Source organism: Dipodomys spectabilis, unplaced genomic scaffold (genome assembly GCF_019054845.1).
Source record: "Dipodomys spectabilis isolate Male_0828 unplaced genomic scaffold, ASM1905484v1 ptg000163l, whole genome shotgun sequence".
In the NCBI taxonomy this organism is placed as follows: Eukaryota; Metazoa; Chordata; class Mammalia; order Rodentia; family Heteromyidae; genus Dipodomys; species Dipodomys spectabilis.
In genome coordinates, this window is record NW_024870840.1 from 18,673,198 (window position 1) to 18,689,911 (window position 16,714).

General features: G+C 47.8%; 1 protein-coding gene across 1 annotated transcript in view; it reads left to right on the top strand.

Annotated features, from left to right (window-relative positions):
• Positions 1–292: 292 nt before the first annotated feature.
• Positions 293–16,714, top strand: part of Isx (intestine specific homeobox) — a 32,853-nt gene continuing 16,431 nt past the window's right edge. The window contains exons 1-3 of the mRNA XM_042693042.1: positions 293–403; positions 2,241–2,361; positions 16,253–16,564. Of these exons, the coding sequence (XP_042548976.1) occupies positions 293–403; positions 2,241–2,361; positions 16,253–16,564 (544 nt within the window). The remainder of the gene's footprint in view (positions 404–2,240; positions 2,362–16,252; positions 16,565–16,714) is intronic.

A 16,714-nucleotide genomic window follows, 5' to 3' on the forward strand; every position in this document is an offset into this window, starting at 1 on the left:
GGGCATGTGCAGCGGGAACTGAGTCAGGGTCCAAGTCTGTGGGCCACTGTCCCTTACTTGGATTCATGGCAGGCGGGATAGGCCCTTTCGCAGAACAGCCAGCCTTGGTGGACTGAAATGGGAGAGAGGGAAGCAGGGGACTCGCCGATAATGGCCCATGTGGGACAGAAGTCACTCACTCCAGCAGCGCTAAGGCCCTGTATCAGGGGATTGGAGACCAGGCATAGGTCTGAGCAGCAGCGTTTGCCAGTGGTGGGTGTACAGTGTGAGGAGAGGGAGTCAGGGATCAAGCATGGGGTTGGGTGTGGACCCACTGGAGCCCAGCATGGAATTTGGTGTGAACCAATCAGAGCCCAGCATGAGGTTTGGTGTGGACCAATCAGGGCCCAAACTTGGTGCCCAGGTCAGTGCTGAAACCTAGCACTATAAGGAGGCTGCGACCCAGAAGCCATTGGTCCCTCTAAAGGGATGAGAACACTGAGTCTGCATAGTCACCAGACAGGACTCACACAGCCAGCCAGGGCTGGGACTGTCCTGCCTAGACAGGCCATGCCTTGGGCTGCACACTTGCCGGGCAGGTCATCTCCCCTCTGAATGTCCGCTGTTGGCACTGGGGGAGATGGCCCCAGAGTCCTTGGGCTCTGGCACATTCTAGCTGAGTCTCCAGCCTGGCTCTGCCCCACCACCGATCCTGTGCCCCTGGGGAAAATTGTTTCTCCTCAGGTTCACAGCTCGAACTTTTTCCTCAAAAATCTCTGGGTGACTACTGGTATTTCTAGAAAGTGCTAGCAGTCCCTACGTAAGGAAAGAATTGTATTCTCTTCTTTTTAAAGAAGCCTCCCAGAGAAACGCGGCAAAGCTGCTCTGGGTCCCCCCTGAGGCCCAGGTTCTGTCGTACCCCATTTTACAAAAGCAGTGACAGAAGCTCACAGTAAAACAGAACTTTCCCAAAGTTTCCTGCTCCTCTCCTCTCTGATTTTAGGCAAGTTTTTCTACTGCAAGCATGCCCTGGTTTCTTATTCTGGACAACGGACATTTCTGGCAGACCTGAATACTCCGAAACAGACAAGGTTTTATAGGATTTTTTTTTTTCAATCATCGTCTTCTCTACTACTTATACCATTACAGACTTTCCCAAAGAGGCAAGGCTCCTCGTTAAACATTCATCCAAGGAAGGAGGGTCGCTCTACAAGAAGAAAAAAATGAATGAGTGAGTGGATGAATGGGTGAATGAGTGAGTAAATGAGTAAACGAATAAGTAAATGAGTGAACAAATGAGCAAATGAGGGGATGCATGAATAGGAGAGCAAATGAGTAATTGGCTGAGAGGATGAGTGAGAATATAAGGAAATGAGTGAACAATGACCATATGAGTGAATGGATGAATGAGTGACCAGATGATGAGTGAGTGAATGAGAAAATGAGTGAGTGAATGAATGAATGAATGAATGAGAGTGAAACGTGAGTAGCAACTTAGTAAGTGAATGAGTGCATGCATCAGTGAACAAGTGAATAAGTGAATGAAAGCATGATTGAGGAGGGAGTGAACACAACATCCCCTCAGGGAAAGCTCTGGAAGGCAGAAGGGGCCCTACCAGCATGACATGGCTTTAAGTCCTAGACTTGGGAATGGGGAACCTGTGGGCACAGAAGAAGCTATGCTCAGGTTACCCTAACCACTGCACAGGGGGGCAGACATCTCTCTTCACCCCCAGAGCCATTTGCATCTCAATGGATGGTGATGCTGAGGGAAATGTCAATTGATCGTAATTGGTCCATAAATGGACCCTGTGGCACAAGTTATCTGTCTAAGACCCCAGGGATGCTTTATAATATTCCTAATTTACGGGCTCATTGGAGAAGTCATCATGGACAACAAACCTAATAAATCGTGGGTTAAAAGGACTCCAGACAGCAGCGCGTGGAGCCCTGCACCATGGGGGGGCAGCTGCTGAACTTCAGAGACACCCATAGCAACTGTCACCAGGGAGACGGCTGCAAAAGGGAGTCTGGAGTCAGTGGCGGTGACAGCTGGACACTGACGGGCCAGCAAGCACAGCTTCCCCTCCCCTACCCCGCCCCTAGCCCACGTGTGCTGACCTTACCATCCTCTAGCTCTGCCTGGGTTCAGCCTCCACGAGACATACCCAGGCAGCAGCCATGCTCAGCCCAGCTCACACACCAAGGGATGGAGAATCAGGAGGGTCCAACCTCCTGCTACTCACCCCTGCCCTCTCCAGCACCTTTCCTACAGGGGTGAAAACCAAGACGCAGGGATCTACACATCTGGGCAAGTCCAACAACCAAATTGGGCAGGGGATCCAAGCCTTGGCATCTACCTGCACTCCTGCGCCTGCTCAGGTGAGCACCTGCCCCTTACCTCCCTGGTCTGAGAGCATGCACTGCCCTCCTTGGAGTACTGCTTTCTGGAACCCTGAGGGTGCTCAACTCACCATAGATAGGCAGGGGATTTGAGCGGCCTCATTGCTCAGTGATTCATTCTAGATGGCGAAGCATACCTGTATTCCTGTGCAATTGATCTCACACACACACACACACACACACACACACACACACATCCCCAGGGCATGGTCTCTCCCCACCACAGAGCCACCACAATCAAAGTCCACGTACTCCAGTTGTCCCATGACCCAGGGCCTGACCCCAAGGATGGGGAAGAAGCATTTCCCACACTGACCCTTTTGAAGGCTTCCTTTTTATTATTATTTTTTTTAATGTCAGCCATGGGGCTTGAACTTGGGACCTAAGTGCTATGCTCAAGGCTAGCACTGTACTGCTTTGGGCCATAGCACCACTTCTGATTTTCTGGTGGTTACTTGAAGATAAAAGTCTTGTAGACTTTCCTGCCCACGCTGGCTTGGAGCCGTGATTCTCAGATCTCAGCCTTCTGAGTAGCTAGGATTACAGGTGTGAGCCACCAGCTCCAGACCCCTTTCCTGGGCTTTTCTTGGGCTGCAGTGGGTTCATCCCTTCCACCTGGACCCATCCTTCACTGCTGGCTGGTTTGGGGGCTCACTGTTGCCTTGTCAGTGAACAGAATACTCACACACACACTCACACACACACACACACACACACACACACACACGTGTGCATCACCGTTTTGTCTTAGCACGGGTTCCCAGGTGCCACCACTGCAGTTTGGAACGCTGCGCATGCAAAGCTCTGTGTCCCACATGGGCCCGAGCGGGAGCTTATTGCTTCCCCAACAGCGAAGCTGTTATTATGAAACCCTGGTGCCTAGTCCAGGGTCCAACAGGAAGCCACTGGCCAGGCCCAAGGGAGACCTGCTCCTGTCCCCACCCTCACTAGCTGTTCTGGGTGATACGTGAAGGCTTGAATTCCATATGTAGTATGTATTTGTAGCTCCGCTCATCCTGGAAAACGGTGAAGATGTCGATATAAACACATACAACTCAGCACTTTTTTTTTTAAGCAAGGAGTCTACAAAGACATCATGATGTGGAAAAGAGAAGGCAGCGGCAGTAAGACAAAGTCCAGCACATTCTAAGATCAGAGAAACCAGAATTTTTTTTTATGCTTCATTTCCTGCTAGCCACAGGAGGAGGAAGAGAGACACACAGCCACTTACAAGTGCTCAGTACAACATGAACGACAGAACATGGCTAGCTGACAGAACATGGCTTTTCCTACTTGGTGGTCTGAGGAGAATTTAACTGTGAGTTGTCACCAAAAGAAGCATCGCCAGAGCCTTAGGATGGCCCAAGCCCTTCCTATGAAGGCACTTTGGGGAATGCCTTTTCTCTCTATCTCTTTAAGGATGTGATGTGTTCAGAGAGTCCTTTGAAGTCCTTGCTGCAGTAAGAACTGGCCTGTGGCACAGACATTCCACCACACCAGCTGAGGGAAGCTCCCAGGGCCCTGACAATCAACCAAGCCCCCAACCCCAGTCAAAGAGAAGCCAGAGGCACCTGTGGGAATTCCTGTGTGCATGTCTTCAGGAACGCCTTTAGAAATGACTGTGTAATAATACCCGTGAGCATGTCTTTGGGGATATCGGTGAGGATATGGATGAGATTACTTGTGGGGATTCCTACAAGGGTATTTATGAGAAATCTGTGCAAATGCCTGAGGAGGGCTCTGTGGGACTGTCTAGGAAATACCTTGGGGAACAGCCATAAGAAAAATGGAGACATGTCCTCGACAATGCCCATAGGGATGTCTACCTGTGGGAATGGCTATGAGAATGTAATACCTGTGGGACTAAGTGGGGGACTGTCTGTGGGAATGTGAGGGGAAATGTCTGTGGAATGTACACATTGCTGTCTTGTAGGAATGTCTGGGGATCAAGGGGAGGAATGTCTGTGGGCATGTCTGTTGGAATACGTGTGGGAACACGTGTGGAATGCGTATGAGGATGTCCGTAATGATGTCTGTAGGAATACGTGTGGGATGTGGAATCCCTGGTGAAATACCCCGTGGGAATATCTCTGGAAATCTGTTTGCCTTGAGAAAATTACTAAGGACCAGAGTTTACACTGGGAAACCATGGGATCATTCATCAAGTTCTAAGCCTTAACATGTTTTAGCTTAAGTGCTTTTTGAAGTACAGGTAACTTGTCTCCCAAGAAAGATTTAAAAAACTAACACCTCACCCGTGAGATACCTAAAGTTCTAGATTTTAGCTTATAAACTTATATAAGTAATACATTGGTTGGTAGGCAAGTGCATACAAATGGATTAACTGAAATAGGGTACATGCAATAGGGAAAACTCAAATAGTGTAATTCCATAGAACAGGAAAGTCAAAATTCAGAAAAATGGACACCAGGAAGCAGGTACTAGAAAGGAGTGGGGTGGGGTCAAGGGGAAAGGAGTAGACAAATGAAGAAAAAAGGGGAAAGAATGCAGGCAAGAATCCAGTGTAGGGCTGGGAAGGTGGCTCAGTGGTAGAGCGCTTGCCTTGCAAGCATGAGGCCCTGGGTTCGATTCCTCAGCACCACATAAGCAGTAAAAGCCAGAAGTGGCGCTGTGGCTCAAGTGGTAGAGCGCTAGCCTTGAGCTGAAGAGCTGAGGGACAGCGCCCAGGCCCAGAGTTCAGGCCCCACAACCACCAAAAAAAAAAGAAAGACTCCAATGTATATCCTAGCAAATTAAGAGGGATGGGTGAAAATGTTGAAAGGTGACACAGATTATGATATATTATATTCGTAAACTGCTTTGTTAAATAGCAGCTCCTTTGGTTTTTTTTGGAGTTTTTTTGTTTTTGTTTTTGGATCCCGTCGTGGGGCCTGAACTCTGGGCCTGGGCAACGTCCCTCAGCTCTTCAGCTCAAGGCTAGCGCTCTACCTCTTGAGCCACAGCGCCACTTCCGGCTTTTTTCTTTTTGTTTATGTGGTGCTGAGGAATTGAACCCAGGGCCTCATGCATGCAAGGCAAGCGCTCTACCACTGAGCCACCTTCCCAGCCCCAGCAGCTCCTTTGTACAACTACTTAAAGATAATTTTGTTTAAAGAGGAGAAGAAAAAGAGTCTGAAAGTTAAATAAATACATTTCCAGTGAATCTCCAGATGTCTTGGTAGGAAAATATGGACCTAAGTGACTAAATGAGTAGTTCAATTCCAGGTTGAATAAAAGCCAACTCCATGTTAAAGGACGCTTGCCAAAAATGACAAGCTGTTCATCCTGGACCATTAAAAATAAAAATCCCAGTAATGAGGCCATTCCCAACTCATGACAATAAAACCATGCCATCTCCATAGAGAAGACTTCTAACCTCCTGTTCCCCAAACCAAAGGGCATTCATCTAGCTCATCCAAAAATCTTTCAAGTCATTAAATACCCGTTAAGAGAGCTGGGACTGAAGCACACTGCCCTTATGCTGCGGTTGGCATTGTCACCTGGTTCTTCAGGACAATAATCCTTTTTTTTCCCCAAAAATCATTATCTTTAAGTCATCGTACACATAAGTTGCCATTTAACAAAGCCGGTTATGAATACCATATACCTTGATCAACGTCTCCCCCTTTCCACATCCTCTCCCGTCCCTCCCTTGCCCACCCTTCCCTCACTCTTCTTAATTTTGTAGGATATTCATTGGATTCTTGATGGCATTGTCCCTGCTCTGTCTTCTTCATTTGTCCACCCCTTTCCCTTTGACCCCACCCACCCCTTTCTATTGACCGCTGGGCACTATTTCTTCTCAGCCCAGCCCCGTGCTGTGTTACAGTGCACATTCTGTCTAAGCACCTGTGGCTGGGTGGGGATTAATATCAAGCGCCTGTCGTTCAGACCATAATTGCTTTCTCTCCACGTAATTAGTTTCTCTCCATTGAGTCAAAGGCCAAACTCAGTCACGGCTGTTATAATTCTTCTACCATTCCTGACAGATTTTTGCACAAGTGATATGTCTAAAAAAGGTCAATAGGGTGGAATAAATTCTCTGGAAACCTAGGGGCTTCTCAAACAACACACCAACCTGAGGAGCCCAGACTTATTATTTTAAAAGGGAAAATTAGCAGGTTGTGTATTTTGAAAGTCAAGTAAACCAAGAGAATGGAGGATGGGCCTTTTTACATAGTGAGATCATCTATTCTGGGTCCATCCATGTAAAGTCACATATAGAGAGTCAAAGGAATATAAAATCTGGCTGCTGCTCATGTGAAATGTGGTGAGTCCAAGATGACAACTGTAAACTACACATCAGATCTCAAACAAAGCAAAAAGAGAATGCAAAACTGTCTCATTCATAATCTTATCTTGATTACATCTTAAAAATGGAACCAGGTGCTGGTGGCTCATGCCTGTAATCCTAGCTACTCAGGAGGCTAAGATCTTGGTTCAACGCCAGCCCAGGCAGGAAAGTCCATGAGAATCTTATCTCCAGTTAATCACCAGAAAACCGGAAGTGGTACTGTGGCTCAAAGTGGTAGAGCAGTAGCCTTGAGCAAAAGAGCTCAGGGATAATGCTGGGGCCCCAAGTTCAAGTCCCACAACTGACCAAAAAAAAAAAAGTAGCATTTGGATATTTTGTATATATCACTCAATGTCTCAGTTTATTGTGTGTTGCTGTTACAAAATCCCCAAAGCACAACCAGACACCAGTGGCTCATGCCTATAATCCTAACTATTCAGGAAGCTAAGATCTGAAGATGGCCAGGGCAGAAAATGTCTGTGAGACTCTTATCTTCAATAAACCACTCAGAAAACCAGAAGTGGTGCTGTGGCTCAAGTGGTAGAGCACTAGCCTTGAGCTGAAGGGCTGAGGGACAGTGCCCAGGCCCAGAGTTCAAGATCTGAATTCTGTAATAACAATTGTGCCACCCCCAAACTCTACCTCCCTCCAAGGCAGCTCAGTGCCAGGCACCAGGTAAGGATGGCTGTGCTTTCTGTTTTTCTTCTTGTTGCTTTCTGACATTGTTGATCAAACTAAGCTCCAAAAGGACATTGTCTACATTAACCTAAATCAAAATAAGCTAACAAAGCCAATTCACGTTGCCAGCAGCCCCACTGGGAACAAGTGAAGGAATGAAGGAATATACGCAAGGGGCCTCCTGGCATTTCAAGAGATGCTTATAAAGCTGGGTGTTGGTGACTCACATCTGCTGAGGATCACAGCTCAAAGCCAGCCAAGCACCCCATTCTTCCTGCTGCAACCATGAGTTCATGGTAATTTCTGGGGCTAAGGTAGGAAGGTCATTACCATCTTGTCCCTGGCTCAAAACCACCTTTCTAGGGCTGGGAAGGTGGCTCAGTGGCAGAGTGCTTGCCTAGCATGCATGAGGCCCTGGGTTCGATTCCTCAGCACCACATAGGCAGAAAAGGCCAGAAGTGGCGCTGTGGCTCAAGTGGTAGAATGCTAGTCTTGAGTTGAAGAGTTGAGGGACAGTGCCCAGGCCCAGAGTTCAGGTCCCATGACTGACAAAAAAAAAACACTTTTCTGAATATAATAATAACTAAGATATGCCAAAGTAGAATGCAATATTCAACCCAGATTCCTTCAGACTACTGGCTATAATTTAAAATATATTATCTACTTGTCTATTCTATTCCACAGCACTTCTAGTAGGACTTCAGTCCTGACACTCCAGCCAGCAGAGATTATTATAAACTAACTTGAAACATGCGGTGTAAATAGCACAAGCCAAAGTCTCAGCAGACCACACCCAACCCACCGGAGCGATGATAGTCAAGCCCAGATTCTGTTCACTAAGCCTCAAAACAGGGCTTGTTTCTCTGTTCTGTCTGTGTTCTGTCTCTCCCCCACCCCCAAATCCTGCTTGGAGAGACAAGATTCTATCCCCAAGGAAGGTGTTTACTTAAGGACCTGGCAGACTATAGGAGTACTTTGAGTGTACTCAACAGAATGCAGGATGCGAAAGAATCCACAGCAGCACATGATCTCAGAAAAGCAGCATCTTGGCTTCCCCCAGGAAACATATACAATGCAAGCTGCAAGCGAAAACAGCAAGGTGCCTGGGGGTCCATGGAGAACTCATGATCCTCTCACCAGACCATCGCTAGGTGGCTCACTGTCCCAGATCTCTGGGCCCATGGAACCGAGCTGACGGAACAACAGCCCCTTCCGTTCAGGAAGCCGCATATCAGTGTCCCAGATGCCCACAGAGGGATTGTCCCTGGAAAGTTATTCCAGAGGGAAATTAAAGGCAGAAGACCTTCCCTCTCTATAAACCTCAACTCTCCCCATCTCCAGCCAGCGGGATGATTGGACTGTGATGATGATGCCGGCCAGCAACCCTGGGTGGGCCACTTGTCTCCTGGGGCTCAGGAGACCAAGTCTAGTAGAAACCAGCACCTCCACTTCCTCTAGAGACTAAGCACTGATTGGTAGTGGGCTTAGGAAATAGCCCAGCTATAGATAAATGTGAGTGGGGAAAAAATGAAAGAGAAATCTACTAGGTGACATCTTGGAAATGTTTTCCTCCAGGAGAGAGAGGATGGCTGGGCGCCGGTGGCTCACACCTGTCATCCTAGCTGCTCAGGAGGCTGAGATCTGAGGATGGAGATTCCAAGCCAGCCTGGGCAGGAAAGTCTGTGAGACTATCTCCAATTAACCACCAGAAAACGGAAGTGGGCTATGGCTCAAGTGATAGATGGCTAGCCTTGAGCTGAAGAGCTGAGGGACAGCACCGGGTCCCAGAGTTCAAGCCCCAGAACCAACAACAAAAGATAAAAGATAAAAAGAAAAAGAAGAAAAAGAGATCCTTTCCCTCCAGCCTTCCAATAGGTGTGCATAAGAGCTGGAGCTACAGCAACCACCCAGCTGCCATGAGGAAACAGGCAGGAAAAGGGAACCAATGTGCTGTGTACAGCACTCAACACAGCAGCCCTGTGCTGGGCCCAGCCCAGGTGACTGTTCTCAGGCCTACAAAGAAATGTGGGATGTGAGGGCAATCTGACTGTCACCCACGGTTTGCCAGGGTTGGTTCAGCTGAGCCGGCTGGCTAGGTGGGTCCCCTTCTCCTGTCACCACACCATGTGTGTCCCTCCCAAAGCTGTGCTCAGTCAAAGAGGACGGCCATCCCCGATAGAGGAGTAGCTGTGATCCCCTGACAGGACCTCCAAACAAGCTCCCAAGAAATGTGGCACATCCACCCAGTAGAACCCTGTCACTCACAACCACACAGAGGAACATGGTGACATAGACCAAGCAAAGAAAAACACAGTAGCACGGGATCTCACTGACAGTGGGCTCTAGAACACAGTAACTCACAGGAGCAAAGAGACAGTGACGGTCAGAGGCTACAAGGGAGAGGGGCACTATATATATATATAAAACTATATTAGTAATAACCTATTCTATTCTTTTCTGTGTACATTAGCCAGGACGAAAGACCATGAACTCAGTGCCTTGTGCTCTTGTTCAACTTTTTTTTCCAGTCACTGTTGATGCTCTACCACTTAAGCCATTCCTCTACTTTTTTGCTGATTAATTGGAGATGAGTCTTTCTGATTTGTCCTCCACAGCTGCCTTCAATCCATGATGCTCAGATCTCATCCTCCTGGGTTAGTGCTCAGCTGAATTCTATTCTTCAAAAGCCCTAAGAGTAAGTTTTAAGGATTCTTACCACAAATTTTGGGAAGAAGAGAGGTTGAGGGAGGGAAAGGAGAGGTTGAGGGAAAGAGAGACAGGGAGGGAGAATATGAGGGGTTGGGGTGTGGCATTGTGGTAGAGTGCTTGCTTAGTATGCGCAAGACCCCAGATTCCTGCCCAGTGCTGGTGGCTCACACCTGTAATCCTAGCTACTCAGTAGGCTGAGATCTGAGGATCTCGGTTCAAAGCCAGCTTGGGCAGGAAAGTCCCTATGAGACTCCTATTTTTAATGAAAACCAGAAAACCAGAAGTAGAGCTGTGGCTTAAAGTGGTAGAGCACTAAAAAACATAGGTCCCATGGTTTCCCGTATTTGCAATATCTAGTATATGTATGAGTCAAGCAGAAAAGGCCAGATAAGGTGATGTTAGGAAAGTGAACCCTAAGATATGTATTTAAATGGTTTTTTTTCTTTCATGCATTTGTTTCTAATGCATTTATAAATTTCTTTGTTGCTTTGTATGTCCCTCCCCCACAGTATAACCCCTGCTTTCGCTGTATTTGATGTCAGTATAATTTGTGGAGGGGAAGGGGGAAAACAAGTCGTTTAAATAAGGATACAGGTGGACCCGTTGCAACAATGAGAAGTACAAGTTGTCATGTCGAAAACGAACTTTACAACTTTGTGGGGGGAGGGGAGGATTGGGTGAGGGGGGGGTGGAGGCTGGGAAGGGATGGGAAGGATAAACAAAGGAGGAGGCTACAATGCTTGATAAGAAATATACTCATTATCTTGCCCATGTAATTGTAACCTCTCTGTACAGTTTTTTCACAATTAAAAAAAAAAAAAAAAGTGGTAGAGCACTAACCTTGAGTAAATGAGCTCAAAGACAGTGCCCAGGCCCTGAATTCAAGCCCCACGACTGACAAAAAAAAAAAAAAAAGACCCAGATTCCATCCCTAGCACTGCAACATAAATAAAAGTATGTGAAGTAAAATAAATGTTAGTTAACCCAATATAACCACTCTCTAAGGAATGTATATTCTTTAATATCCTATTATGCACCATAGATATATACAATTTTACCTTAACTTTAAAAAGTAAATCTTAAAGAATATAATGAGCCAACAACCCTGAGGACTGCAAAGCAGCTAAAAAGCACTGGGCCTCAACCTTGATCTTGGATCCAACAACCTATCCCTGCCCCAGTGTAAGCCTCTGCAAGGTGGGAATTCCATCTCATACAGAGCTCAGGCCCAGAGTTCCTCCCACTCAGACCCCAGCACAAGTCACTCACCCCCGTCCTTCTGGGCTCTCCCAGGTTTCCTCTGCCTGCTGCTCAGTAGGTGGTAAGGCCGCTCCAGAGGCTCTACTTGCCTGGGAGTCAATTTCAAACCGCAAAAGCTAAAATACCTTTCCTCCCCAGGTTCTTTTCTCATCCTGCACCCAGCCTGAGTTACTGATGGCATTATGTCTGTTAAAGTAGATACAAATGGAGACCCGACCTAAGGAATCTCAAACAGACAAAACCACTTAGTCTTCATCAGCGGCCTTCTTCTTGTTTGATGGACAGACATAGCAAAACTAAATTTGAGCCATTTCTTGTAAAAAAACAAAAACAAAAACTGCCTGTATTAAAGACAGAACTTAAGCTCCACTGGAAGAAGCACTGAATATACTTATGATGCGAATAGATAAAAGAAGGCCACATGATCACTATAGCCAATCAAATACAGTGGTAAGCACATAAAATATTACTGTGTTAGAGCACTCCCTAAGAGCCTGTCCCTTATGCCCCCTCTCCTGAGCAGAGTCTTAGAACCCCTTCTGGTTTGGAGCTGCCCAGTTCATGAATCGCTCAAACTCTTCAAATTCAGTTGTGCCTCTGTTTATCTTCCAATACCGTGAAGGGAAGTTACATGAATTAAGGTACATTGCCAGTTTGTTATCTGCTTATAGTCAGTCTGGTCTCATGGCCAGCCTGCTCCTCTGGTTAGGGACCTTGTCAGTTTCGATGCAAATGTCTCTCCTGAGTGGGCTTCACTGTCTGACATGGTACTACAGTGGGTAGTTTAAAAGTATTCAGTGATGGAAATGGCGCTGTGGCTAAAGTGGTAGAGCGCTAGCCTTGAGCTGAACAGCTGAGGGACAGCGCCAAGGCCCAGAGTTCAAGACCCACAACCGACATAAAAAAAAGTATTCAGTGATGTAGCTGAGCGCTGGTGGCTCGTGCCTATAAACCTCACTACTCAGGAGACTGAGATCTGAGGATAGAGATTCAAAGCCAGCCTGGGTGGAAAAATCTATAAGATTCTTACCTCCAATGAACCACCAAAAGCTAGAAGTGAAGTTGTGGTTCAAGTAGAGCTCTAGCCTTGAGGAAAAATAAAAAACTAAGGGACCAATGCTCAGGCCCTGAGTTCAAATTTGAGGATTAGCACTAAAGAAAAAAAAGAAAGTATTTGGTAGGTGCATAAATAAGCAGATGGCTCTGTTCTACCTTTCCAGCATTTTCCAGTCAATCTCTAAAGATTGACTCCTGTCAATAAATCAGGAATAGTGCATGCATCTCATTCTTCACCACCCTATTTGAATCCTGCCTCTCAAGTATGCAACAGAAAGAGCTAGACATTTAGAACTCAGCTCTTCTCGTTCCCACCTGTGGAGCTTAAAAACCTCAGCTTAAGCTGGCGCCAGTGGCTCACACCTGTCATCCTAGCTACTCAGGAGGCTGAGATCTGAGGGTCGCGGTTCAAAGCCAGCCCGGGCAAGAAAGTCCGTGAAATTCTTATCTCCAATAAACCACCAGAAAACCGGAAATGGCGCTGTAGCTCAAGTGGAAGAGCACTAGCCTTGAGCTGAAGAGCTGAGGGAGAGCACCCACGCCCAGAGTTAAGGCCCCATGATGGACAAAAAAAAAACCTCAGCTTAAGCTTGTACACTTTAACTACAAATAAATATGCTACATTTAGAAAAACTTAGATACAGTGGTATTGTATATGCTTTTAGTCACAGACATCTATTGCACTGTCTTCAAATTACATTTCCAAATAGACAAATATTTAACTGAATCTTGATTCATTACAATTCAGTTTATAATACAAATCATTCTGATCAAATACATTGCTAACATTCTTATCCATTGTGTCTGATCTTCAGTGCAGAGAAACAATCAATACAACTGTTGTCGTTCTAAAGAAATAATAACAGCAATGAAATAAAAAGGGAAATCATTGAAAATAAATATTCAAAATTATTAACATCTTTTTAAAAAAAAATCTCAGCTTAGTGACTTCCTATGAAATGGGCAAAGATACCTACTTTCACAGGGTTTGTGTGCTTGTGTTTAGATTGGATTTGATGAGACAGCTCAAGAGCAAGTTTGTAAGTGATGATGCCCACCCTCACTGACTCCTTTTCTCAAAGGTTTCATTTACATACACACACACACACACACACACACACACACACACACGTGAAAAGGAGCTTCTCCAATGACAACATTTATTGGGTTCCACTCATCCCTAGTATTGAAATACCTGTGGAATGAACACCTGCATGAATGATAAAAGGCCAGAAAGTCAGAAAGTCAGGGCTGTGGTTCGCCTGGGAAAGACAGCTTGGGAAGAGAGCTAGGATCTGGGTCCGTGCGCACAGCTGAGCTGTTTTCTTTACCTGCGCAGGGACGGGGCTCACCCCCAAGAGGCAAAAAGCAAAGGAAATCAAACAAGATGATGAAAACGGCTGGCGGGACTCAAACACTACTCCACCTCTGCTATTCAGCCCTGCAACAGGTGAGGGCTGGATGCGAGTACTCCAAGTGGGAGGAACATGGCGTTTAGAGTTAGGCTTGGTCTAGAACTTTCTACTAGTCAGCTGCGTAGCCTCATACCCACCCCTCCAGCTCTCTGGTTTCATCTCAATTATAGAATAGTGTTGATGACACTTTAGTGATGTCTTTGGCCTCCCAGTGGGGATTCAAGGGGACAGTGAGGGCTCAGCCACTGCACAACAACCAGCAGGTGAAAAGCACTCTGTTTTCTTTTCTTTTTTCTTTTTAATGTCTGTCATTGAACTCTGGGCCTGGGCACTGTCCCTGAGCTCTTCAGCTCAAGGCTAATGCTCTACCACTTGAGCCACTGTGCCACTTCCAATTTTGTAGTGGTTAATTGGAGATAAGAGTCTCACAGACTTTTCTGCCTGGACTGGCCTTAAACCGCGATCCTCAGATCTCAGCCTCCTGAGTATCTAGGATGACAGATGTGAGCCACCAGTGCCCAGCTTGAAAAAGCATTCCTCATCTCTCTCTGCTGCTGCCTGGGCTCCTGCTGCACTGGAAGTTCCTGTCCTTCTTGGCTACCCACCACACAGGTGAAGCCCTTCTCCACAGCAAACCCTTTGGCTGCCCACCGTTGGAACTGGCTTCTGTGGGGCTCTGGCCCTGACCATGAAGATCACCATGCTGCTTCCACCTGGCCGCCTTTTCTCCTGGCACAGAGGAGAGCCCCACAACCCTGGCATCTGGACAGCACCAAGGGAGTCCCCTGGCCCCAGAATCTGAGCAGAAGTTCTACTGCCCACTTCCTCTCTGACTCACTACAATCCTCTCCTTTGACTGGGGAAGGTTCTTGAACAAAGGCCCTGCTATGTCAGACTGTTGCCCCTGAAATTGTAGAGGCCACTGCAAGTCCTCCTCTCCCAGAGCTAGACCCCAGAGAGCCGGATACAGCCAAAGGCCTCAGCAAACAAAAGCAGGCCTGAGTCCCACCTTCCCCTAGCTCTCCCTGCTGAGGGAGTGGGGACCAGCCTCTCCACCACCTCCCACTCCCACCTCTGTGAGGAAGTCTAGACTTGAACCCACGTTCACATGCAGTCTCTACCAGGACATCTACCCTCACTTTCATATAAACTGGCTCTTTGGTGACAAGTTCCTTGGGAACTGTTTGGGTCCAACATGACATACCATCCCCTGGACTCTGCTAGCCTGGGCCTCAATTTCCCCACCTATACCACAAGGGCTGATACTTACAAGATGAAGAAAAGCATGTAACACTCTCCCATGGCACCCCTGGCTCAGCCTCCAGCCTCTACCTGCCCCATAAATTCACTTAGCTGCAGTAAACACATTTTATTGGGGCTGGCCATTCTGTCCCGCCTTTTCTTCTCCTGTTTCAACCTGGCCAGTTCCCCAGCACCACACCTATCCCCGGCATCCAATGTCCATCTTGAAATCCCTGCTGCCTCCCGCCCCCTGTCTATCCCAACACCTGCATCCCAGGCCTCTGGGAGGAGGGAGTTTTTCTCTTATCACCCATTTACTACCCCCTTGCTCTTTGGTTACACAGTAATTTGGAGCAGAATTCCTGGTAGGACAGACCAATGCCTGTCCACCCCCTCAGCCTGTAGTTTATTGGACAGAGAGAAGGGCTTTCTCTAGTACTGTCTCAGAGACAAGTAAGAGGGAGAGCAAGCAAAAGAGAAGCGGACAGACCTTGGAGGGAAATTTTTAAAAAGACACCCTCAGGCAGGAGGAGAGAGCACTCGACATGTGATCTGAGCCAGAAGAAAGCCAGCGCCAGCCCAGAGACACCAGGGAAAGGCTTGGCAGGACCCAGCCACCCTTCCTCAACCTCCACCTCCAGAAGAGCAGACGCTCAGACACCCTAGAAGAAACTCTCCAGAAACCTGAAGCAGCAGAACTGAAGGAAGTGGGGAAGACAACTTGAACAACCTCTCAAGTCATAGTGCAGCCCAGGACCTGGCTGGGCCCCTCGGACCCACAAGAACAACTTCAGCCTCTGGGAGGTTTGCCAGAGCCAGGAGAAAAGAGCCTCACACCAGAGGGAAGGCTAAGGTAGACCCTCCGGAGGTCCAACTTGATCTTGCCTACTGTGTGCTTTCTTGTCTTCTCCTCTTTCCCCCCCAGGGAGTGACCTAGGAGATCCTGACCTGGGCTGGTTATTTTGACAGCCATGGACCCTGCTCTGGTACACTGAACCCCAGCATGGAGCCTCCTTGGACCTTGGCTGGTGAAGGCTGTGAACAAGAGGCACAAACACAGGACTCAGCAACTCTCCGCCCTGCTTCTGGGAGCTGCTTCCTTGGTCCTATTAGTGTTTTGGAAGTCCATGGAAGTCCCGGCGTCCATAGGATTATGCCTGGATAAGCCAGCAGGGGGCTCTCTAGTCTCCTTCTCCGCGTGCCCTTTGGGTCCCAGGAGCCTCTGGGGAGGGAGCAAGCCACCCTCTGCTGGTGTCACCCCGGGCACACACAGAGACCCGCTCCTTGAAGCAGCCCATGGAGTGTGCCACGGCAGGCCCGGCCCTCCACGGGGCCACGGAGAGAAAGAGCTCAGGCCTCTGTGAGGACCCAAAGAAGCTAGGCCTGTCCTTCTCTATTGAGGCAATCCTCAGAAGGCCTCCGAAGAGGAGGGATACAGTCAGGCCACCAGGAGAAGACGGAGAGGATCCTGGGCACAAGGCAGCCACCAGCTCCGGCCTGGTGAGTCCTCCACAGGACCAGCCCCAAGGTAAGCAACTTCACGCCATTTGTCTTCATCCTGTGGGGCTCAAGCAGAGAGAAGGTGGCTCAGTTCACAGCAACAGAACTGAGAGTGGTAGCAGTCAGATGGATTCTGGGTTCAGGGCTAGCTGTCTGATCAACCTTCCAGTAGGTTGCA